This window comes from Rana temporaria, chromosome 2 (genome assembly GCF_905171775.1).
Source record: "Rana temporaria chromosome 2, aRanTem1.1, whole genome shotgun sequence".
Taxonomy (NCBI): domain Eukaryota; kingdom Metazoa; phylum Chordata; class Amphibia; order Anura; family Ranidae; genus Rana; species Rana temporaria.
Window position 1 is genome coordinate 379,534,193 of NC_053490.1, and position 25,707 is coordinate 379,559,899.

At 44.0% G+C, this 25,707-nt stretch overlaps 1 protein-coding gene across 2 annotated transcripts in view; it reads left to right on the forward strand.

The window, feature by feature from the left end:
* The first annotated feature begins 626 nt into the window (after positions 1 to 626).
* IPO9 (importin 9) overlaps positions 627 to 25,707 on the forward strand; it is a 109,749-nt gene continuing 84,668 nt past the window's right edge. For both annotated transcript variants that reach the window (XM_040337839.1, XM_040337840.1), the window contains exons 1-4: positions 627 to 1,008; positions 10,010 to 10,071; positions 11,943 to 12,029; positions 12,130 to 12,331. In XM_040337839.1, the coding sequence (XP_040193773.1) occupies positions 861 to 1,008; positions 10,010 to 10,071; positions 11,943 to 12,029; positions 12,130 to 12,331 (499 nt within the window). In that variant the 5' untranslated portion in view covers positions 627 to 860. The remainder of the gene's footprint in view (positions 1,009 to 10,009; positions 10,072 to 11,942; positions 12,030 to 12,129; positions 12,332 to 25,707) is intronic.

Here is a 25,707-nt window from a genome sequence, read left to right on the forward strand (position 1 = left end):
AATGAAGGTCTGTGGGTATCAATGTATATCTATGAAGGGAGACAATGAAGGTCTGTGGGTATCAATGTATATCTATGAAGGGAGACAATGAAGGTGTGTGGGTATCAGTGTATATCTATGAGGGGAGACATTGAAGGTCTGTGGGTATCAATGTATATCTATGAGGGGAGACAATGAAGGTCTGTGGGTATCAATGTATATCTATGAAGGGAGACAATGAAGGTGTGTGGGTATCAGTGTATATCTATGAGGGGAGACATTGAAGGTGTGTGGGTATCAGTGTATGTCTGAGGGGGACAATGAAGGTTTATGGGTATCAGTGTATATCTATGAGGGGAGACATTGAAGGTGTGTGGGTATCAGTGTATATCTATGAGGAGACAATGAAGGTCTGTGGGTATCAGTGTATATCTATGAGGAGACAATGAAGGTCTGTGGGTATCAGTGTATATCTATGAGGGGAGACAATGAAGGTCTGAATGTTCTCCTCAGGGAAGCCAGGCCGTTCTATCACCACACAGAGCAGGGAAAGCCAAACCACGTGACCACGGGCTCCTAGTTCGGCAGCAACCTGTCGCTGTTTAGCCGCCGGGGAACTACAAGTTCCATACTGCCAAGCCCGCTACTGCATTGAGTATGAAGGTGGTAGTCATGAGCCCGGGAGAAAGTCAGCCATACGTGTGCCCATGAGAACATTTCACCCATGACCCTAGCCTTGAACGTGCGTGTATCCGCCTCTTGTCCCCGGCGTGATCCCTCCCTCTCTCCCTTCGTGTGAAGCTTGGCGGGCGGTGTTGGCGCGCTAGGCTTTGCGGTGTGTCGCTTAGTCTCGTAGCCTTGTCCTCGTTGTCTCCGGTGTCATGGCGCAGAGCACTGCCGGTCCCCTCCCCACCATTCAGGCAGGCCTGAGGGAGGCCCTGCTGGAAACGCTGAGCGGTATTCTGTCGCCGGGACATGAGGTGCGGGCAGCGGCGGAGGAGCAGCTAAAAGTGCTAGAAGTGACAGAGGGTAAGTAATGAATGGGATGGGGAGGGCAGTCACCAAAGGAGTATAAGGTGCCTGGGGGGTGCACTACAAGAACCAGGGATGATGGCTGACTGACACTCCAATCCAACTTACCATACAGGATATACATCAGTCCCACAGGGAAAGACAGCTGTGGCCATCATAGGGTTGGGCTGCACAGATGCTCGGTCCTTCTCTTTTTTTTTCCAAATAAATTACTTTACATACAGTATATACATACAAACATAGTACAGGTTTTGTAGATAATGGTATAAACGACTCTCCCCCTGGAAAAGCTGGACATACACATTACAATCTCTGACTTTATGATTTTCTTTAAAGTGGAAAAAAAAAGGGGGAGTTCCGCTGTAATCCCTAGTTTACACCGCTGCAGTTTTCAAATCGCACTACTTCAGTGCAATCTCAAAGCCACACATCGGTGGGATTTGGATCTCTGATTTCGTCGCACTTCATTTAACTGACGTCTATGCAAGTCCTAATTAAATTGGTAAAAACAAGTAAAGAAACCTTTTTCATAAGATGCGATCCGAATCCTGTCCGAATTCACAGTTCACACTACAATCTGAGAACCGATCTGGGGGTGTCATTTACTTTGTATTGACACCTGCAGCGCTTCACAGAGGGCAGTGCGAGGGAGATATGATGTGGAAACCCCCACTAGATTTGCGCCGGTTCCTGCATTGCAATAGTGTGAACTGGGGGCTCAAATAGCACGTAAAAAGATGCACCAGTGTGAATGGTTGCAAAAGGATGAGTTCACCTTCAATTTTTTTTTTTTTATAACACCTTTTTTTGCCGGTAAATTGGCATTTGCTATATTTTTTTGAGCCTGAAAAAGCATTGCACCAGTGATCAGCAGATTGCAGGTGACATGCAGGACTCCTGCAGACTGTCGCTGTAGGCTGTCTACCCCCTACATCAGTGATGGCGAACCTTGGCACCCCAGATGTTTTGGAACTACATTTCCCATGATGCTCATGCACTCTGCAGTGTAGTTGAGCATCATGGGAAATGTAGTTCCAAAACATCTGGGGTGCCAAGGTTCCCATCACTGTCCTACATCATACGGGCAGCCAGTTACATGCTGACAGGAAGAATCAATGAACTACCACGGTGCTCAACAGCGCCCTGGTAGTTAACTGAGAACTACAAGCCAACAGCACCAAAGGCTGTCGGGACTTGTAGTTTTCCCATTCACAAAACACTGGGAATGAATGACGAGGACAGGCAGCTGGAGCTCTGCGCGCTCATGTTTTTTTCAGACTGTGACAGCTGTCAGGGGGAGAAGATCCCCAATAGCTGACAATATGGAAGGGGGGGGGGGGGGCGCGGAGGCCGCCCTTATGTGTGTACATGTTACACACACACAGGCGCGGAACCTGGTTTTGACAGGTATTTGCTTCCACTTTTGCTTGGATTGCCTAGGCCAGGGATCTCCGAACTACAGGATTACAGCTATTACAGAACGACACGTTCCATGAGGCATTGTAATGCCGCGTACACACAATCGGTTTGTCTGATGAAAACGTTTTTCATCAGACGAACCGATCGTGTGTGGGCCCCATCAGTTTTTTTCCCATCGGTGAAAAAACTTAGAACCGGTTTTAAAATTATCTGATGGTTAAAAAAACGATCGTCTGTGGGGAAATCCATCGGTTAAAAATCAACGCATGCTCAGAATCAAGTTGACGCATTCTCGGAAGCATTGAACTTAAAGAGGGGGTTCACCCTATACATTTTTTTTTTCTAGCATTAAATTAAGCATAGTAGCGCGAGCTACAGTATGCCTGTATTTTTTTTTTTTGCCCCGTACTCACTGTGCAATCCTATAGTGAAGATTCCGACTCCCCGCGGGGAATGGGCGTTCCTATCCAAAGGGAATGATTGACGGCCGGCTCTGGCGCGTCACGCTTCTCCGGAAATAGCCGAAATAGGACTTGGCTCTTCACGGCGCCTGCGCATAGTCTGTGCGCAGGCGCCGTGAAGAGCCGAGACCTACTCCGGCTATCTTCGGGGAGCGTGACGTGCCATAGCCTGCCGTCAATCATCTTCCCTCTGGATAGGAACGCCCATTCCCCGCGGGGAGTCGGAATCTTCACTATAGGATTGCACAGTGAGTGCGGGGCAAAAAAAATAAATACAGGCATACTGTAGCTCGCGCTACTATGCTTAATTTAATGCTAAAATGTTGTTATTGTGGGTGAACCACCGCTTTAATTTTTCTCAGTACGTTGTTGTGTTTTACGTCACCGCGTTCTGACACGATCGTTTTTTTAACTGATGGTGTGAAGGCAAGACTGATGAAAGTCAGCTTCATCGGATATCTGATGAAAAAATCCATCAGACCAATTTCATCAGATGAACCGATCGTGTGTACAGGGCATTAGACTGACATTCACATACATAACTAGGCATGATAGGATTTGTAGTTCCTGAACAATTGGAGGGCCATAGTTTGGAGTAGAGCTGCACAATCAATCGTTAACAAAATGTGATCTTGATTCAACCCCCCTCACAATCTCTATTGCAGAGTTTTCCAATTCTTTCATGCAACAAGTGTAGAGATTTGTCTGCTCATTCTGCAGTCTGCCAAGTTTTTAACAACATTGTCTGTGCTAGTAGATAAGTAGAAACATTGTAACTCTTCCTTCTTAGATCAAAGGGATGAAACTTCTGTGTGTAACTGCAGGAAGTTTAACCTAAACCCTTTCTGACACTTCTTTCTTTCTTACAAAGTTAAAAATCTGAATTTTTTGCTCGAAAATTTCTTGGAACCCCCAAACATTACATATATTTTTTTTAAGCAGAGACCTAAGGGAATAAAATGTCGATTGTTGCAATATTTTATGTCACACTGTATTTGCACAGTGGTCTTTCAAACGCAATTTTTGGGGAAAAAAATACACTTCAAAAAATAAAAAACGAAACGGTAAAGTTAGCCCAATTTTTTTGTTTAATGTGAAAGATGATGTTACGCCGTGAGAATCATGAGAGTATTGTGATCTATCTCCTAAGTAAAAAAAATCGTGATTCTCATTTTAGCCAGAATCGTGCAGCTCTAGTTTGGGACCAATCACAATGCACAGTGGGCACCCAGCTATGAAGCCGCAATGTGTATGCAGTTTTCCGCATGGAGAAAAAACCTGACATGACATTAACATTGGTGTGAATAGGGCACATAACTGACGCGCATGCCAATGGCTGCGAGCACTAATCAGAGTGTTCTGGTGGGTGGGGAGATGGCCGCAGTCCCCCTGTCAGAACACAATAGCATAATGGGGGGATTAACATTGTTTATGTTGGTACGAAGATCTGTCAGGTTTTTATTTCATTCAATCCACTGCGTTGAATAAAAAACTCTTCAGTGGGAGGCCAGGGCTTTTTCAGACTCCTGTCTCCTGAGTTTTTTTTTTCTTTTAATTGCTGAACAGCATTGCAGGACCGTGCCACATCTGCAAGTCAAGCATTTAGCTTGCGATTGCAGTGGGGCCCCATTGATTTCAATGAGTGAGTTTGACAGGCAGTGGCACCTACCAAATTCTGAAGCCCAGGTTAAAGTTGTCTGGCAGGCTGTAATATTAAAATTCCTTAGAGAGGTAAAACCACAACAGTGTAAAGGAGCCCTAAAGGGTGAGCACGGGCATATTCAGATCCTACTTGCAAACCCACCAGAAAGCTGTCATGATAATATGTCGGTCATCATCAGCCATTTAGCATGCGAGCTGAATGGGGAGAAAAAAAAATTCCTTCCCCTATGTTGAAAAGTAGATGGATCTGGTAGCTGTCAGTTTACAGTGGGCGCTACCGAACAGTGATTGCAGCCGATTGGCTGCAGTCACTGTTCAGCTGGGAATTACTGGCCTGGCTCTTTCGTTCTTTGAAGAATGTCAGGCAAAAGAGTGCCAACAGAGCCACCCACTACTCAAAATTTGTCCAGTTCATCAGAAAATGCCCAAAATTCAATATCAGTGTATAACTAGCTTTTAAATTTACAAGCAACTATTTAGAAGGTAGTACCCGGCGAGTCGTGCTTACTGCACACATGCTCATTTCGAATTGGCTTTACTGCTCTAACAGCTGCTTCTCTCACGCTGGTGTCAATTTACTAAAACTGGAGAGTGCAAAATCTGATGCAGCTCTGCATAGAAACCAATTGGCTGAAGTTAGATGCTAACTGGCTACTATGCACAGCTGCACCAGATTTTGCACTCTCCAGTTTTAGTAAGTAACCCCATTATGTTCCAACACTCCTCACTCACTGCCCAGAGCTGACACAAGAAACATATCTAGAGGTCGACCGATATGGGTTTTTCTCTGGCCGATGCCGATATTTGGAAATCGGGGCGGCCGATGGCCGATATGTTTTGCCGATATTTGCAGCTGATATTTTAGGCCGATTTTTTTTCCCTTCATCTCAAAAAACCTAGGGTGGGGAGGAGATAATTGTTTAGGGTGGAGAGGTGGGGTGCAGCCTGTCAGTGCCGCATCAGTGCCCACTGGTGCAGCCCATCAGTGCAGCCTATCAGTATCCATTAGTGCCCACCAGTGCAACCTCATCAGTGGAGCCTATCAGTGTCCATAAGTTCCACCTCATTAGTGCCCACCAGTGCAGCCTATCAGTGCTACCTCATTGGTGTATATCAGTGCCCACCGGTGCCACCTCATCAGTGCCCATCAGTGCTACCTCATCAATGCCCACCAATACACCAGTGCATCCCATCATTGCCCACCAGTGCATCTCACACGTGCATATCACCAGTGCATCACCTCATCAGTGCCAACCAGTGCATCACCGCATCAGTGCCAACCAGTGCATCACCTCATCAGTGCCTCACATCAGTGCCCACCAGTACAGCCCAATATTATTCACTGCCACCTCATCAATGCCCACCAGCGGAGCGCTCCAGGATCTGTTCCATTCCCTGGCCCTGACGTGCTGCCCCGCCTCTGCCTACAATCCCCGGAATGCAGAGCGGGCCTGTAACAGCCAATCGGCGGCCGCCGCTGCCGACATCCTCCACTCTGACAAAAAACGTCCCCTGACGTGCTGCGCGCCATGCCTCTGCCTACAAACCCCAGAATGCAGCGCGGGCCGGTAACTGCCGGTCCGCGCTGCATTCTGGGGTTTGTAGGCAGAAGCATGGCGCGTAGCACGTCAGGGGACGTTTTTTGTCAGAGTGGAGGATGTCGGCAGCGGCGGCCGCCGATTGGCTGTTACAGGCCCGCTGGTTGGCCGACTTCCTAAACTAAAAAAAGTCAGCAGCGAGTGGGCGGGCAAGCGGCCAGACAATCGGCCTATTTTTCATAATAATCGGCCGATGCCGATATCTTAAAAAAAGCGAAAATATCGGAGGATATATCGGCCGACCGATATATCGGTTGACCTCTAAACATATCACACATGTCCAGCTGTTATAAAGCAAGTGATTGACCATGCACACCATCCTCTACTCATGGGTAGCCAGAGCATGGGGTGGAAAACAGGGGGGTACTCCTACGGAGCGGGCCTAATTCTCCTACCTTGCGCTGGATGACCGTATAAGGCCCATACACACGATAGGACTTTTTGACAACAAATGTCCGACAGACCTTTTTGATCGGACAATCTGACCGTGTGTACGCTCCATCGGACAAACTTTTTTGTTTTCATCGGACAAATGTTCGCTGTGCAAACAGACAAACTTTCAGGCAACAAATGTCCTACGTCGGCTAATCTGATCATGTGTACACAATTTCATCAGTCTTAAGTCCAAAGTACAAACACGCATGCTCAGAACCAATTCTAAAGATCAGACAACAATAGCAGAAGTTGCTCAAAGGGTGGCGGTAAAGAGCTGAAAAACCAAGTGATTTGGTGAAAGTTGGCTGAAAAAGTCCTGCCATGTGTATCCAGAACAAGTTCACGGCCAACGCCCATTAGGACCAAAATCCACGGAAAAGTCAGATCGTGTGTATGAGGCTTTTCGCTAACCATACATGTTGGATTTCACAGTAGATTGTTCTATTCATGGTAAAGAGTATGTATGGAAGACTCAACCATGCTGGCTATTCTATTCTGGCAACTGCTTGAATACCTGAATAATGACTGCATCTCATAGGATGCAGTCACTGTTCAGCTCACGGTTTTTCACCCAACTCTTGATTATTGAAGTAAGTTTTGTCTAGCTGGGTGGTGCCAAACGGGCCACCCACAGCTTGAGTTTTGGCCACTTCAACAGAAATTGACCAACATTCAAGAGCTGTATGGCCAGCTTAAAGGTGACACATAAGTAGTGTAAGGGCTTACTCAAGTAGATATATAGTGAACTAAATGTTATTGTAGCCTCTTTGCATGACAAAGTTAATGAATTGCAATGAGGCTTCGTTCACATCTGAGCAACATCTAGGGGCTTATTTACTAAAGGAAAATCCACTTTGTACTACAAGTGCAAACTGCACTTGAAATTGCACTGAAAGTACACTTGGAAGTGCAGTCGCTGTAGATCCAAGGGGGACATGCAAGTAAAATAAAAAAACAGCATTTTAGCTAGCACATGATTGGATAATAAAATCAGCAGACCTTCACCCTCATTTCAGATCAACCCCTCAGATCTAATTTCCAAGTGCAATTTCAAGTGCACTTTGCACTTGTAGTGCAAAGTGAATTTTCCTTTCTTAACCACTTCCTTACTGGGCACTTAAACCCCTTCCTGACCAGAGGACTTTTTGCGATTCGGCACTGCGTCGCTTTAACTGACAATTGCGCGGTCGTGCGACGTGGCTCCCAAACAAAATTAACGTCCTTTTTTCCCCACAAATAGAGCTTTGTTTTGGTGGTATTTGATCACCTCTGCGGTTTTTATTTTTTGCGCTATAAACAAAAATAGAGCGACAATTTTGAAAAAAAATAAAATATTTTTACTTTGTTGCTATAATAAATAGCTCAATTTTTTTTTTTACGTTTTTTTTTAATCCTCAGTCTAGGCCGATACGTATTCTACATATTTTTAGTAAAAAAAAAAAAAATCGCAATAAGCGACTGGTTTGCGCAAAAGTTATAGCGCCTACAAAATAAGGGACAGAATTATTATTATTATTTTTTTTTTTTTTTACTAGAAATGGCGGCGATCTGCGATTTTTATTGGGACTGCGACATTATGGCGGACACGTCGGACACTTTTGACACATTTTTGGCGCCATTCACATTTATACTGCAATCAGTGCTATAAATATGCACTAATTACTGTATAAACTTTTTTTTTACTAGAAATGGCGGCGATCTGCGATTTTTATTGGGACTGCAACGTTATGGCGGACACATCGGACACTTTTGACACATTTTTGGCGCCATTCACATTTATACTGCAATCAGTGCTATAAATATGCACTAATTACTGTATAAATGCTTTTTTTTTACTAGAAATGGCGGCGATCTGCGATTTTTATTGGGACTGCGACGTTATGGCGGACACATCGGACACTTTTGACACATTTTTGGCGCCATTCACATTTATACTGCAATCAGTGCTATAAATATGCACTAATTACTGTATAAATGTGACTGGCAGGGAAGGGGTTAACACTAGGGGGTGAGGAAGGGGTTAAATGTGTACCCTAATTAGTGTTCTAACTGTGGGGGAGGGGGGGTGACTGGGGGGGTGACCGATCTGTGTCTCTATGTACAAGAGACACAGATCCGTCTCCTCTCTCCCCTGACAGCACCGCTGTCTGCGAGAGCCGGGAATGAGAGATGATCTCATATGTAAACATATGAGATCATCTCTCATTGGCCGCACAGATCGCCTAGGAAACGGCCGCTCCGATTGGCCGTTCACGGCGATCTGTGACTGGCTGTGTCCAAGGGACACGGCCAGTACAGAAGTTCCCCGCCGCGCGCTCGGGAGCGCGCGCGGGGAACGTGTAAAGGAGAGGCCGTAAAAACACGGCCTGTTAGAAATTGGGAGCCGCGCTGAGGCCGTACAAAGTCGTACGGCCGTCAGCAAGTGGTTAAATAACCCCCCTAGTGTTTCTGGCACAGTACCATTCATTTTTGAATGGGGCCTCCCTCTGCGCCAAAAAAAGTTTCAAAGAAGTTCATTTTGGCTCTGAGGCAGGCGCATTTGGCGTTGCCTTTTTTTGCCGCACCATGTGTTGTCATAGAATTCTTCCTGTTATTCAAATACGCTTAGGTGTGAATGGGGCCTGAAATGTGTGATCAGTTTTTGAAAGTATGAGGCTACAAAACATTCTGTGTACAGAGCTTACAGTTCCATTGAACCTAGTAATGATTTATTAAGTATATGTCCATATGAGATTTTAGATACAATAGAGCGTGGTGTTTTTGGCTGTCTTTATCATCTTTGAAAGTAAATGTAGTCCACACAGTGCTCAATAGAGCTCCGTACCCCCTGACTGAATGAAGAAGTTGGCTTACAGCAAATAAACCTCAGCTTAGTCAGGGGGAGCTGTGAACATTAAGGTGTTATTAAAGTTGAAAATAAAAAAAACGTGACGGACAGTTTTTTTTTGGCAGAAGAGACCCTATCGGTCTTTTCTGCCATAAATGCTTCCTCCTACCTGTCAGCAGTGATGAACACTGAGACATGCATGTGCAGCTTGGGTATAATATGGCACCTGCTCTGCGATGTGACTCCTGTTCACCCGTTCACATGTGCAGGATTGAGGTCATTGTGGCTCAATCATTCAGAAGGTTCAATGGAGCAAACCTGGATTGAAGTACCCCCCCCTACACACACACACACACACACACTGAGGAAGTAAGCCCTGGAGGACTTCCTTTGTAGTATGCTGTGCATACTGGCACATTATGACACAAAGCGGCATGGGTCCAGATAGGAGATAAAAAAAAAATTGCTAGTTTACTACCGCTTTAATTGTTCAGTCATATTTAGAATAAATGCTCACACACTTATTAGAATCATAGTAGTCAAGTATAAGTACATAATGCTAACGTGTTTGCTTTTTGCTTTCTCTCTTTTATCAGAATTCGGGGTACATTTGGCTGAGCTGACAGTTGACCCACAAGGTGCCCTGGCCATTAGACAGGTAAACCGGTATATTCTAATTCATCTTAGTTTACAAGCTTTCTGTTATTCTATTATTGAGCTATTACTCTGTTACAGCCAAAATGTTTTTTATTCATTTTGAACACACTGGGGAAGGGTTATAACTTCTGTGGGTTTTACTGCTATACAGGGGAGACATTTCCTATCACTTCCTGTTCTGCTGACAGTGTTTTATCAGGCAAATAGTGAGGGAAGCTACAACACATGCCAATGAAAACATATTTTTAGTGAAGTAGGGGAAGACTGGAACACCGGTCAGACTTTGTGTCTCTTTTGCCGATTTTTTTTTTTTTTTTCTTTTTCTGAGAGTTCACTGAGACAGAAAGTAAGGACAAATCTCTCTAAATGGCCCCAGACAGCAGTAAAATCCAAACATTCTTATTCTTCCCCAGCTGTATGCAAAAAAAAAAGTTTCTGGTTTGACATGCACATGGATTAGGTTGCCTCTTGCAAAACACAAATGTCTGGCTGTTGCTGTACCAAGGGTTAATACAGTTGTCAGGCTGCAAGTTAACAGGGCCAGCCACTATGTTGGTACACACTGTTGCGACATAGCAACATTTTATACCACAGGTTGCGTTTTGCAGGCATTATCGCCCGACATCCGCAACCCACTCAAGTCAATAGGGCCGTACCAAGCAAAGTCTCCCTTCAGCAAAAAAGGCATCCCCGAGGCAGCAGTATCTCCTCCAGGATGCTTGGCAGCCTCTGCATGACAGATCTTTTAAGGGCCAGTTCACACCACAACCACATGCAGTCTGCCAGTGCCATTTTTCTTCTGCATCTAAAATGCTTGTAAAGTAGGTTATATGGTTTTCAATGGCATAGTTCAAACCAGTGCGTTGCGTGGTTGTGTGGGCAGAGCCCCCCCTACAGCCGTGCCACTTTCAAAAAGTGACAGCAGGTGCAGGGAGAGGATCCACCACCTGCTGTCGTGGGTGGTGAGGGGGATGATCTGGGGGAGAAGCTGCAGGATCTGGAACATGTTAAACCCAGGTGAAACATGTAACATGTAACATGTTCCAAAGGTGAAATTGCCAAATACATGCTAACCTAGAGAATATGGGATTCGGAGAACAATTTTCAAAATATTATATAGGCTTTAAAGGGGTTGTAAAGTTTCTTTTTTTATTTTCTAAATAGGTTACTTAAAGCTAGTGCTTTGTTGGTTCACTTACCTTTTCCTTTCATTTCCCTTCTAAATGTTTTTTTTCTTTGTTTTCTTTGTGTGAATTTCTCACTTCCTGTTCCTCCTCAGTAAGGTGTTCAGTTAGCTGTTCTAAATGACTTTCCACCGCTCGGATGATGGTGGAAAGCTTACTGAGGAGAAATTCAAACAAAGAAAAAAAACATTTAGAAGGGAAATCAAAGGAAAAGGTAAGTGAACCAACAATGCACAAGCTTAAAGGAACCTATTTAGAAAATAAGATGAACCTTTACAACCCCTTTTAAGCAGCTTTCTTGAATCTTCCTAACCCAACCCAGTTTTGGAGAGTCAAATACAATTGTAGTGGTGTCTGATGCCAAATTATTTAGAGGGGAACATCAGGGACACAATCAGAAAGACAGGCTGGCATGTCTTGAAAAGTTGAGGCGTGCTTGCAAGAGTTTGATTGTTGTTTGACCCATCTCTAACAAGGCTGATTGGACAAAGTTTATCCTATGTTTTATATGCCAAATAACTATCCTCGAGAACAAAAATGTATACATATTACAGTTTGAGTCCTTTTATGAGTGGTGGTTGACATTTTTAAAGGTATCTGAGTTCTGGAATACTGTTCCTGAAGACAGTGAAAAAGAATCAATTCATATTTGTTTTTTTATATGATGTTACTGTCTCTGTGCTTTCAGCTAGCATCTGTGGTTTTGAAGCAGTATGTTGAAAATCATTGGTGTGCCCAGTCAGAGAAGTTCAGATTGCCTGAGACTACTGAAAGGGTTAGTAGCTTTAAATTGTATACATTACCTGTGTAGCCTTGAATGTATATAGCCACATCTGGATTTATATAAGTTACCTTTTATTTAATTCTTTACTTAGGCAAAAGCAGCCATCCGTTTGTTGCTTCCTCGAGGTTTGCGGGAGTCGATAAGCAAAGTACGTTCCAGTGTTGCGTATGCTGTGTCTGCCATAGCACACTGGGATTGGCCTGAAGCCTGGCCTCAACTTTTCAATTTGCTCATGGAAATGCTAGTGAGCGGTGAAATCAGTGCTGTTCATGGTGCTATGAGAGTGCTGACAGGTATGTACCGTATAACTTATAAATACATTGTATGGACTGTGAAATTGTTTATAGCTGTTTTCTAAAGTGAATGCAAATTAACAACTACTTACCCTACTTGTTACCTGATAAATACATATTTGTATTCCATCCCACTGTGTTCTCACTGAAAGACCTGTTTTTTTTTAATGGGGAATAGTAATTTCCTTCTTTGGAGACGAACCACAGTACATTACTGGGTATCCCTTCAGGGCCTGCTCCCCTCACTGCCCCTGTGTACCTCTTCTGATGCTGAAAGCTTTGCCACTGCTAATAGTAAGCATCCAGGTCAAGCAGGCAGTAATGTGGACACCTGAAAGGACCTGCCAGATGTACACGAGGAGAAAGACTTGGTGGCAGAGAATCACATGTTCGTAGTTTAAGTTATACTACAAAAAAAATATTGCGCTTATTTTACCAAAATGTGTGAAGCTGCGATCAAAAAGTGTTATACTACACAAAGACAAATGTAAAGGGAAGGAGATCGCGCTAAAATTATACAGTGACAATGAATGGTGAAAAAGTTCAAATCAATATAGATAGTCCCGCCACACAGGCAAATTCATAAAACAATCTCCCAGGTGCACCAACGAATCCACAAGAAGAGTGCTTGAAAGGAAAAATCCTCCACCAAGGTTACAAAGGGCCTCTTACCGGATGGAATTGATCTCCATATTATAAGAGATCTCACACAGCATGATAAGAGGTACTGGGATGATATCACATAGGCAGCCACAACACTGGAATCCTTATCAGAATATGTCCTCATTTAGCCAGGAGCTCCCATTAGAACATCCACAGGTATGCAAAAAACCAGAAAGGCTCACATAGTGTAAAATCCTTTTTTTAATAATAGGAAGTAAATGAAATCGCACTTACATGAAATGTGTTAAAAACGAGCACATAAAAGCCGGCCAGCTTTGGAAACACAGCCCGTATCCGGTCACCGCGTACCTTCTACCCGGATACGGGCTGTGTTTCCAAAGCTGGCCGGCTTTTATGTGCTCGTTTTTAACACATTTCATGTAAGTGCGATTTCATTTACTTCCTATTATTAAAAAAAGGATTTTACACTATGTGAGCCTTTCTGGTTTTTTGCATACCTGTGGATGTTCTAATGGGAGCTCCTGGCTAAATGAGGACATATTCTGATAAGGATTCCAGTGTTGTGGCTGCCTATGTGATATCATCCCAGTACCTCTTATCATGCTGTGTGAGATCTCTTATAATATGGAGATCAATTCCATCCGGTAAGAGGCCCTTTGTAACCTTGGTGGAGGATCTTTGCTTTCAAGCACTCTTCTTGTGGATTCGTTGGTGCACCTGGGAGATTGTTTTATGAATTTGCGTAGCTTAAGTTAAGCAAAATGGCCATTTAAAAAGGATGTAAACCCAAATTATTATTTGTTTTGATGTCACAATGTACAAATATTTCCTATCTGTGCCCAGTCTTGCCACACAGAGTTAATCCAGCTCTGAGCAATCCTCTTTTATTGTTACAGTGAAATAAAACAGACTTGCAGAGAAAAACCTTAGTCTGTTCCGCCCCCTTGCTGTGAGTGACGGGTTATTTACATATCTCATGCACTAGCCTGGAGACAGGCATTATTTTTTAATTCCCACCCCCACTTTTTTTCTGAAGTCGTGTGGTTACTATTCTGGATTTTGACTGGATGTTAGTGATCATAGCAGAATTTAGTGTAAGGAATACATAGGAAAAAGTGCATGTTGACAAGGGGAGTGTAGAGGTGGGCAGGGAGTCTACTGACATCATGACTCCACCCACCAAGCTCCAGACAACAGATCCACCCACATAATCTGCAGTTTTTCAGTTTTTATAACAGACAGAGGGGAGACATTTGACAGGTAAGGATACATGCAGGAGGTATGTATATCCTTATAGATCAGCACTATGGCAATAGTTTAGAAAGGATGAGAGTGCGTTTACATCCACTTTAGTTTAGGGTTTTTTGTTTTGTCTGTAATCCAAAGAGTAAACCCTAACCTAAAAAAAAAAGGTTTCGGAGAGGAATGGACAGACCAGAAAAAAGTAAGATGGCAAAAAAACGTAAGGAAAATCTATGGCCACGATATATACTTTCATTTTATAACATCAGAATAGCAATCGCAATATTAACCATAGTTACTTTTGACAATCCAATATAAGCTTACTTGAAAAATCTCCCTTTATGCTGTGAATTTTGCCAGTCTGCTGGCCATCTATTTCCACAACTTCGTGGATTCCTTGCATGCTTTTCAGCTTCTCTTCTAAGGACTGCATACCGTCATGGCCAAAAATATTGGCACCCCTGCATTTCTGTCAGATAATGCACCACTTCGCCCAGAAAATTGTTGCAATTACAAATGTTTAGGCACTCTCTTGTTATTTTTCACTTTCTAATGGTTACAATACTTTATTGTTTTTGAGGAGCTGCTTAATATTTATATTTATTTTTATTGTGATTTAGGCGCTGAATTTTTATTTACACACTCTCTTGTTTATTTCTTTTGTATTGGTATGACATTAAAAAAGTGGAGAAACAAAATTGCTAAATCTGAAACATTCCACGCAAAACTCAAATGGACTGAACTAAATTATTGGCACCTTCTCAAAATTATAAGAAACAATTGCATTCCAAGTTTGTGATGCTCCTGTAATGTATAGTTAATCTCACCTGTATCAATTAACAGGTGCTGACAATATAGAAATCACACTGGCAACCAGTTAAAATGGTGAAAAATTGATGCAACCTTTCTGTTGCGTGTTTCTGTGTGCCAAACAGACAAAATAACAGCTTTTTGGTAAATCCCATCATTCTACTGTTTTCAGAAAAATAAATGAGGCTTTTTAAGAAAATACAGTCCCTACAGTCAAACATGGGGGAGTTTCACAAACGTTTTGGGGTTGCTTTGCTGCTTCAGGCACTGAATGTCTTGACCGTGTGCATGGCATTATGAAATCTGAAGACTACCAAAGAATTCTGCATTGCATTGTAGGATCCATTGTCAAAGTAGGGTCTCTGTCAGAGGTCATGGTCCTTATAGCAGGACAATGACCCAAAGCACACATCAGAAAGCACCCAGAAGTGGTTTAAGACAAAGCGCTGGAGAGTACTGAGCTGGCCAGCAATGAGTCCAGATCTATATCCCAGAGCACCTGTGAAGAGATCTTCAAACAGCAGTTGGGGAAAAGGAACCCATCCAATCTGAGAGACCTGTAGCAGTTGGCGGAAGAAAAGCAGTACAAAATTCCAGTAGAGGTGTGCAAGAAACTCATTGATGGTTACAGGAAGCGATTGATTTCAGTTATTTTTTCCAAGGGGTGAGCTACCAAATAATTGAGCGTGCCAATAACTTTGTCCAGTCCATTTGTGTAGTTCTGTGTGGAATGTGTTGGATTTGGCTTTGTAATTGCAAAAAAATTCTGTGTGAAGTGGTGCATTATTTACCAGAAATGCAGGGGTGCCAGTATTTTTGGCCATGACTGTATCCGATGGTACCTTGATGCCTGCAAGCAGTGATTCCTGTACTGCCTCCTGAACATCCTCTTCTCGGCACCTCTGTAGTATAGAAGGCTGGCTCTGTGAAATGTGTGACACAGCAGTTCCTATTCACAGGGCATTTTGAATCTGCATCACAAAATTCAGGCAATTAAATGTGTGGGGATAGTCGGAGTGAGTTTACAAACTTCAAAATCATTCAGATTATAAGGGGAAGTAATTGAAATACAATGTGAAAATGTAATATGATTTTACATTTTGACCATAGATATGCTTTAACTATTAGAAGTTAGTCTAAATAATTTTTTCCTTTACTGGCTTGCATAAGCACCAAACCAATTTACGGTCCGAAGGGACTCTGAGGGCCTTAGTAATTGCCAAAGCATCAGAGGTTAGGCATCAGTTCAGGGTTGCTTCTAAAATCCTCATCACTCAATTTTTAGTTCACCAGTATGGTCTTTCGTGTAGGATAATATGCAATCTTCCTTAAAGTACCGTATTTATTGGCGTAGAACACGCACTTTTTTCCCCCTAAAATCAGGGGGAAATCGTGGGTGCGTGTTATACGCCGATATCACTTTCTTTTTTTTACAAACGGGGTGGGTGGGGATTGGGCAGTTGTGTCATGCCGGCCGGCCTCTCCTAGTCCTGGCACAGCCCGCTGGCATACTATAAAGATTAACAAATCACTGTCATAGCCCGCACATACCTTATGCTCCCTGGCCACTCTCTGTGGCCAGGGAGCATAAGGTATGTGCGGGCTATGACAGTGATTTGTTAATCTTTATAGAGTGGGGGCTTTGGTCTGTGTAATGTGCAGGGGGGGGGGGCTTTGGTCTGTGTAATGTGCATGGGGGGGCTTTGGAATGTAAAAGGGGCTGTGGAAAGTTTTCCTTAAACTTCCCTCTTAAAATTGGGGTGCGTGTTATACGCCGATAAATACGGTAAGTACAGTGAGAGAAAAAAAAAAAAGTATTTGCTCACCTGCTGATTTTGTACGTTTGCCCACAAATGATCAGTCTATAATTTTAATGGTAGGTTTATTTTAACAGTGAGAGACAGAATAACAAAAAATCCAGAAAGACACAATTCCAAAAAGTTGTTCTAAATTGCATTGCATTTTAATGAGTGAAATAAGTATTTGACACCTTCGCAAAACATGACTTAGTACTTGGTGGCAAAACCCTTGTTGGCAATCACATTTCTTGTAGTTGGCCACCATGTTTGCTCACATCTCAGAAGGGATTTTGTCCCACTCCTCTTTGCAGATCCTCTCTAAGTCATTAAAGAGGAAGTAAACCCTCTCTTAAAACAAAAAAACCCTGCAAGACAAAGGCATAATGAGCTAGTATGCATAGCATACTAGCTCATTATGAAGGACTTAACCTAGAACGACGCCCCCGCAGGGGTCCTTGGTCACCTCCTCCGTCGCCGCCATACTACCCGGAGTGACTTCCGGGTATCGCTGCTACGGCGCTGTGACTGGCTGGAGCAGCGAAGACGTCACTCTCGTGCATGCGCACGGGAGCCGGCAGTGACAGCATGGTCGCCTTCACTAGTAGCACGCTCAGTACGCTTGCGCCATTGTCTGCATTTAAGGCTTTTACTGTATAGGATTTCATGTCATCTGTGCCCAGTCTTGCCCCAAAGCGTTATTCCAGCTCTGAGAAGTCCTCTTCTCTTTTTTCAGTGAGATAAAAACAGACACACTGAGAAATAGGAGTCGGTTTCTCCCCCTTGCTGTGAGTGACAGGTGATTTACATATCTTATGCACAAGCCTGAGAGAGACATTCTGTGTAATTCAGAATCCCCCCTCCTATTTTCTTCTCCAGCTCTCCAAGGATTGGAATATCATAATTTAAAGTATATCAAAAGCCAAAATCTTGTTTTTAGGGAGTGGTGCTGTCTTGGAAGGTTCTGGTAAACCTATTAAGTAATCTAGTGGAGTGGTTATAAAGCTTTGTTGTGTTTTTTTTTTTTTAAATAAAAATAACAAACATGCCTATACTTACCTGCTCTTTGCAATGGTTTTGCACAGAGCAGCCCTAATCCTCTTCTCCTGGGGTCCTCTGCTGGCACTCCAGGCCCTCCTCTTCATCAGGTGACACCTGGGCATGGTCGCTCATGAGTTTCGCTGCTGCATCCATCCAGCAGCAAGAGCCAATCGCTGACAGCAGCAACAGCCAATCGCTCCTGCTGCTATCAATCTGTCCAATGAGGAGAAAGGCAGCGGCCGGGCCGCTACGCTCGTGCTCATTGCTGGATGGGCTTAGGTGGGGGGGTAGTGTGTCTGGGGAGCAGCTGCAGCACCAACGTTTTTTCACCTTAATGCATAGACTGTTACTAAACCCACAACCATAAAATCAGTCTGTATATGCATTAAAGCATGCTTGTTATACTCACTGTGGAACCTAAATAATCTGCATGTGTAAAAAGGCAGTTTGAGCCTGTTTCCTCTGTTCCTCTTCTTCCACTGTCCCCAATGCATATCCTGATATTACAGAGTCGGGACAAGTTGCATATGGTCAGATTGTCAGGGGTCTTGCAGCCTCATAGGGCAGTCAGGGGAACTCCCCTTACAAGCTTTAACCAGACACTGATAGAAGTCACAAAACTGCTATATACTGCTGAGAAAAGGTATTTAGCAGTTTATATTTACTAAAACTATTGCATTTCCACGTTCTATGGGAGATGAGATATAGTGAATGCAGGGCCCTGAGTTTATTAACACTCTAAGGTAGGGTTGTCCCAATACCGATACTAGTATCGGTATCGGGACCGATTCCGAGTATTTGCGGGAGTACTCGTACTCCCGCAAATACCCCCGATACCAAAATAGAATACTTAAACAACCCCCCCCCCCCACCCCGCCGAACGAATCCCGCCGCTTGGTTAATACGGGCGGGGAACATTACAGCATTCATTTGAATAGCTGCGGCGCGAGAGACTACAGCTATTCAAAGCTGTAATGTTCCCTGCGCGTATTAACCAAGCGGGGATGCGGCGTGGCAGCATGTACGGTAAGGGGGACATGGCTGCTTTTTGGGGGGGGGGGCATGGCTGGATATGGGGGGGGGGTCATGGCTGGATATGGGGGGGTCATGGCTGGATATGGGGGGACATGGCTGCATATGGGGGGACATGGCTGCATATTAGGGGACATGGCTGCATATGGGGGGGACATGGCTGGATATGGGGGGGACATGGCTGGATATGGGGAGAGACATGGCTGGATATGGGGAGAGACATGGCTGGATATGGGGAGAGACATGGCTGGATATGGGGAGAGACATGGCTGGATATGGGGGGGGGGACATGGCTGGATATGGGGGGGGACATGGCTGGATATGGGGGGGGACATGGCTGGATATGGGGGGGGACATGGCTGCATATGGGGGGGGGGACATGGCTGCATATGGGGGGGGACATGGCTGCATATGGGGGGGGGGGACATGGCTGAATATGGGGGGGGGGGACATGGCTGAATATGGGGGGGGGGGACATGGCTGAATATGGGGGGGGGGACATGGCTGAATATGGGGGGGGGACATGGCTGAATATGGGGGGGACATGGCTGGATATATGGGGGGACATGGCTTCATATATGGGGGGGGACATGGCTGCATTTGGGGACACATTTAAAAAAAGTATCGGTATTCGGCGAGTACTTGAAAAAAAAGTATCGGTACTCGTACTCAGTCCTAAAAAAGTGGTATCGTGACAACCCTACTATAAGATGACAACCCCTAAGGCTTCTTTCCAACTTGTTTGACTTGGGACTGCAAAGTCGCATGACAAGTCGTACTCCGTGATTTTCAATGAGTACCATTCATATCTAGTGACTTCAAAGTAGTCCCTGCACTACTTTGGTCCGACTTTTAGGCGACTTGAGGTCCCTAGACCTCAACATTACACAGACATTGCTTCAAGTAGCGGCAAAATTGCGCAACTTTCAGGTCGCACAAGTGTTAAAGGGGCCTAAGTCTTTAGAACCAGTTTAACAGTATTTTTTACTTGTAAAATTATTACATATTTAGGATTTTTGTTCTATATTGGTATACCTCCCCCTGCTTCTTTTGTACCTTCATATGTGCCAGGTTAGGGAGAATTGTGTGTTTGTCTTCATTTTTATTGCATTTGTGATTTAGATTATTATTACAGTTAATGTTTTTGCAGGTGCTTCTTTACTTAAAAATCTCTAATGCTGTTTAATAAAGGAGGTTATGTGGGCAGCATCAGTCGCTTGGCTCCAAGACTGTAGATACCACTATATGGAATGCTGGTTTGCAGGTTAATCTTGCTTCTTTACTTAAAGGGTCACTAAAGGAAAACATTTCTTTAGCTAAATAGCTTCCTTTACCTTACTGCAGTACTGGTTTCATGTCCTCATTGTTCGTTTTTGCTTTGAAGTAGCTGTAATTCTGCTGTGATCTCCACACTTCCTGGTTGCCTGTTTCCTTATAACTATCATACTGGGAGCTTTCTCACGGTGGTCTAAGCTGTCATTACTGTGTGTCTAAAACTCCTCAGAACCAATCAGATTCATTTTAAAAACAAAACACTGCCCTGGATTTGTTTGTTTTTGTTCTGTGAGTCTTCCCGACTCACCTCTCACCCGGAACTTCATGTATGTACCTTTAAAACCGAAAGTGAAACTAGAGCCACATTATATGATAGATTAAATTCAATTTTTAATCATTTTTAAAAGGAATCAGTTAACTTTTATGTCTCTATACCCAATAAACAGTCATTTCAGCAAAAAAAAAAAAATTTCTTTAGTGACCCTTTAATCTTCTTTAAGTATGTAAATGTTAAAGGGAGGACAGATCATATTGTGCCCCATAAAGAATGAGGATGGTTACAAAGGATGGGGAGATGGCAAAGGTATTGAATTTATTATTCTCCTTAGACTTCACAAGGGAATCGAGGGGGCTTCAGTAAACAAAACTGCAGTGTTTATCCTCGTGACATCACAGGAAGCAGATGGACCAGATGGCTTACACCCAAGGGTACTTGGGGGAACTCGGTCAAGTAATTGCCAGATCATTGTTCCTATTTTTTACTGACAGTCTACTGACTGGAATGGTACCAGCTGATTGAAGAAAAGCCAATGTAGCACCAATATTTAAAAAGGGCCCAAAATACATTCCTCGGAATTAAACCAGTTAGCCTAACATCAATAGTATGTAAGCTCTTGGAGGGGATGATAAGGGACTATATACAAGATTTTAGTAATGAGAACGGTATCCATAGCAGTAATCAACATGGTTTCTTAAAGAATTGTTCTTGCCAAACCAATCTATTAACCTTCTATGAGGAGCTGAGTTGCCATCTAGATAAAGAAAGGCCCATCGACATGGTGTATCTGGATTTTGCAAAAGCATTTGACACATTTCCACATAAACATTTACTTTACAAAATAAGGTTCATTGGCATGGGCCATAGGGTGAGTACATGGATTGAAAACTGGCTACAAGGGCGAGTTCAGAGGGTGGTGATAAATGGGGAGTACTCAGAATGGTCAGGGGTGGGTAGTGGGGTCCCCCAGGGTTCTGTACTGGGTCCAATCCTGTTTAATTTGTTCATATACAACCTGGAAAATGGAGTAAACGGTTCAATCTCTGTATTTGTGGACGATACTATGCTAAGCAGGGCAGTAACTTCTCTGCAGGATGTGGAAACCTTACAAAAAGATCTGAACAAATTTAATGGGGTGGGCAACTACATGGCGAATGAGGTCGAATGTAAAATAATGCATTTGGGTGGCAAAAATATGAATGCAATCAAATAACTCTGGGGGGAGAACCTCTGGGGGAATCTAGGATGGAAAAGGACCTGGGGGCCCTAGTAGATGATAGGCTCAGCAATGGAATGCAATGCCAAGCTGCTGCTAATGAAGCAAACAGAATATTGGCATGCATTAAAAAGGGATTAACTCCAGAGATAAAACGCTAATTCTCCCACTCTACAAGACTCTCTTCCAGCTGCACCTGGAGTATGCTGTACAGTTCTGGGCACCAGTCCTCAGGAAGGATGTACTGGAAATGGAGAGAGTACGAAGAAGGGCAACAAAGGCAATAAAGGGTCTGGAGGATATTAGTTATGAGGAAAAGTTTCGAGCACTGAACTTATTCTCTCTGGAGAAGAGACGCTTGAGAGGGGATATGATTTAAATTTACAGATACTATACTGGTGACTCCACAATAGGGATAAAACTTTTTCACTGAAGGGAGTTTAACAAGACACGTGGCCTACGTAGAGGGTTCTTTACTGCAAGAGTGGCAAGGATGTGGAATTCCCTTCCGAAGGCAGTGGTCTTAGCGGGGAGCATCGATGGTTTTAAGAAACTATTAGATAAGCACCTGACCATCCATAACATACAATGTAATACTGACAGGTTGGACTTGTGTCTTTTTTATCAATCTCTCACCTACAATGTAAATATGTAACTTATTATAATATATTTTAATAAGCAACATATTCATTAGTATTTTTTCAAAGCATGTTAATAGTCCTGAAGTTATCCTTTTAAATACACCATTTAAAATTTTCACACATGCATGTATGTGTATTTGTTACAAGAGTGTACACCATACCTAATATTGCTGGAACACAATTGTGATTTCTTCAAATGTTTGTAAAGAATAACTTATGTGTTTTTTTTTTTTTTCCTTTTGGATATCTGAATATAAGCAAGCCAAGGGCTTTCTTCAGGTTATTACTGTAGCAAAGGAACAGGTATAAAAAACACGGGCAGTGTAAACAACCTTCCTTCCTCGAAAAGAGGACGCATGGGGCAGGTTACATGGAGATTTTCCTACAAAATAATATTTCTAGGTGCAATAATCAGCATCCCCAACATTGGATGTGCTGTTTGTCGTCTCCTCAGGCTACTACCTAAAAACCCAAACCTCACTCAAGTGTTGCATTGGTCTATTTTTTGCCAGACTAATACTGCTTGTAAATTTGGCCAAGAAAGGTCTAGCAAAAACGCAAAACCTTCAAACTGAGGGAAGAAGCAGAACACAGTCATATAGTCCTCTCTATGCTAATGAGAAAACGGAGAGGACAACTATCAAGACATAAGAGGCCCCTTGCGTCAGTCTGGAACAACAGCCCTAAAAGAGGTGGGGGGTCCTTCAACACAATTCAACTTTCATACAATTCCATTGTTTAAATCTTTATCCTGGTGATTTGGCAATATTTCACACCTTTATAAATATTATAATAAGGCCCCTTTCACACGGACGGCTGTTTTGCCGCAGCTAAAAGCATGTTTGTTTTGCTGGAATTCAAGACTCCTGGCACAGTGATCAGCTGCATTTGTACAGTGCTTTTAACTGCGGTTGCATTTAGCCGCATCACGATATTGAACGGGGATCCGACTTGGATCCCTGCCAATACCAAGCACTGTGTCTGGTATGAATCTTGAGGGGGAACTCCACGGCAACTTTCAAATAAAAAAACCTACATGGGTTTCCCCTACAGGAGCAAACCAGGCCCTTGGGTCTGCTATGGATTTTAAGGGGAACCCCCGTACGGCGGAAAAACGGCGTGGTGTACCCCCAAAATCCATACCAGACCCGTATCCGAGCAGCAGCCCGGCCGTTCAGAAAAGGGGGTGGGGACGAGCGAGCGCACCCCCCTCCTTAACCGTGCCAGGCCGCATGCCCTCAACATGGGGGGGGGTAGGTGCTTTGGGGCAGGGGGGCGCCCTGTGGCGCCCCACCCCAAAGCACCTGTCCCCATGTTGATGAGGACAGGGCCTCTTCCCGACAACCCTGGCCGTTGGTTGTCGGGGTCTGCGGGAGGGGAGCTTATCGGAATCCGGGAGCCTACTTTAATTTGGGGGCCCCCAGATGCTGGTCCCCCACCCTAGGTGAATGAGTATGGGGTACATCGTACCTCTATTCATTCATTCACCTGGTCGAAAAAAAATGTAAAAAAAAACACTACACAGGGTTTTTAAAGTAATTTATTAGTCCGCTCCAGCGGCCCCCCCTCTCTTTTATGAGGGGGGCTCTGCTTCTTCGATGTCTTCTGCCGGGGGTCCCAGTCTTCACCGCCGTCTGATTCTCTTCCGCCGGGGGGGGGGGGGGCGCGCTTTCTTTTTTAAATGGGTGGGTTATAGGGTGATGGCGCTGCTTATATTTGTTTAGTAATTATATACACTATATCCTGTGTATGATAGATTATCACATTTGTAGGGGAGCTCCAGATGTTTAGGAGAGACCAATGGGAGTGGGTCTCCTAGACCTGTATACCGTTGAACCAAACGTACAGGTGCTACCCCCTGTTGCTGTTTATAATCAACACTGGTGACCCAATGATTTATTGGTAGTCCCAGGGGAGTTGATAACCGTGTTCCAAAGGAGTGTATGGACAGCCAATAAATCGTATTTTAATCGTATGTACCTATATTGCTGCAAATAGGTGTATCCTAAAAAGGTGTCTCAAGTGAATAAAGTGTAACCTCTAAGTGTTAGTGCGTGCGGTGGCACACACTTCAGTGTTCCGTGAGAACCAAACAATAATATAAAAAGCACTAAAGATATATTAATAGTAAAGTGTCCCCTTGGGTACTATTGGTGATGTTCAGGATTGACACCCTGAAACAGAGGTGAATGCAGGGTGACAAACACGTTGGGTGTATATAAAATATTATTGCTGTGGGTCTAAATGTAGATTAACTATATCTAGCGCAATAATGAAAATGAAAAGGATGAGAAATGAAAAATAACACTGCAAAGTGATATAAAACTACTGACAATTGACGTCAGCTATGAAATCTAAAATAGTGTACAAACCAAAACAATATAATTGTGATTAGATGCCTTCCCTCTAGAGGGTGCACAGAGAAAAATGTTAAATATTGATATATAAGTTAGATGTTGTTTAAATGTGAAAAAAACAACAGCATTGAAAAGTGAACATGTGAGGAGTGAAGTTGACCGTCCAAACTAAATTGTATAAAATACACAAACAACCCTCAGTGGGTGACAATGCTTATTTGCTGAGACGATCTCTCAAATGAACGTGAACTCAAAAAGCCAAACTAATGTTCAGTTTGGAAACAATGTATCACTGATGCCAAAGTACATATTAAAGTGAAAACAAAAGTAGTGACTTCATGTGGCTATCTTCTTGTTGGGTTTTATGGTGACTTATGTGCTCCCCCTGTTGGGTCCCCACTCACCGGACGTTGGCACCCCAAGGGGCAAAAGGCAATGGTGGTGGTACCTCGATGTTGGTGGTTGGTTTTTATTTCCAAATGGCCATGAGATTCTTTGCCGTCTCTCCAGAGGGGGAGGGTAAGAAATCCAAGCAGCTTCCAGGTGTCCCAAGGATGGTAATCAAAAAGGAAAGAAAGAAAACCCCCCTGTGGTTAACTCCCAAACTGCACGTCAGAGGAAAGGGAGGAGTCTTGGAATGGCGCGGTCAGCGTGGAAGAGCAGCTAGATGGGAGCCCTCGCTCTCCAGCCCAGCTGATGCATAGGAGCCGGACCTCTCCCCCTCCCTGATAGACCGCCCCCCCTCCCTCTCCCCTGCCTGGAAATGCGGTCTCTGTGCCGAGTCCTCGCCCTCATCGTCTCGGTTAGGTCTGCCGGAGATCTCCCGGACGTCCGCGGTGCACGGAAGGTGCGCGATCGGGTGCGCTGCGGCTTCTCTCCCTGAGCAGCGGCGGCGACGGGGGTGTGTGGTATCGCGAGAGCGGTACTCGGAGACGATACTACGCCACTCGGTGCAGAGTGGGGGGAGGATGCAGTGACGCGAATGGGGACCGGAGCTCCCCCCTGACGCAACAGAAAAGTTTCTTTTTTTTTTTTTTTTTTGGTATGGTGCCCTCTTAATTCTGC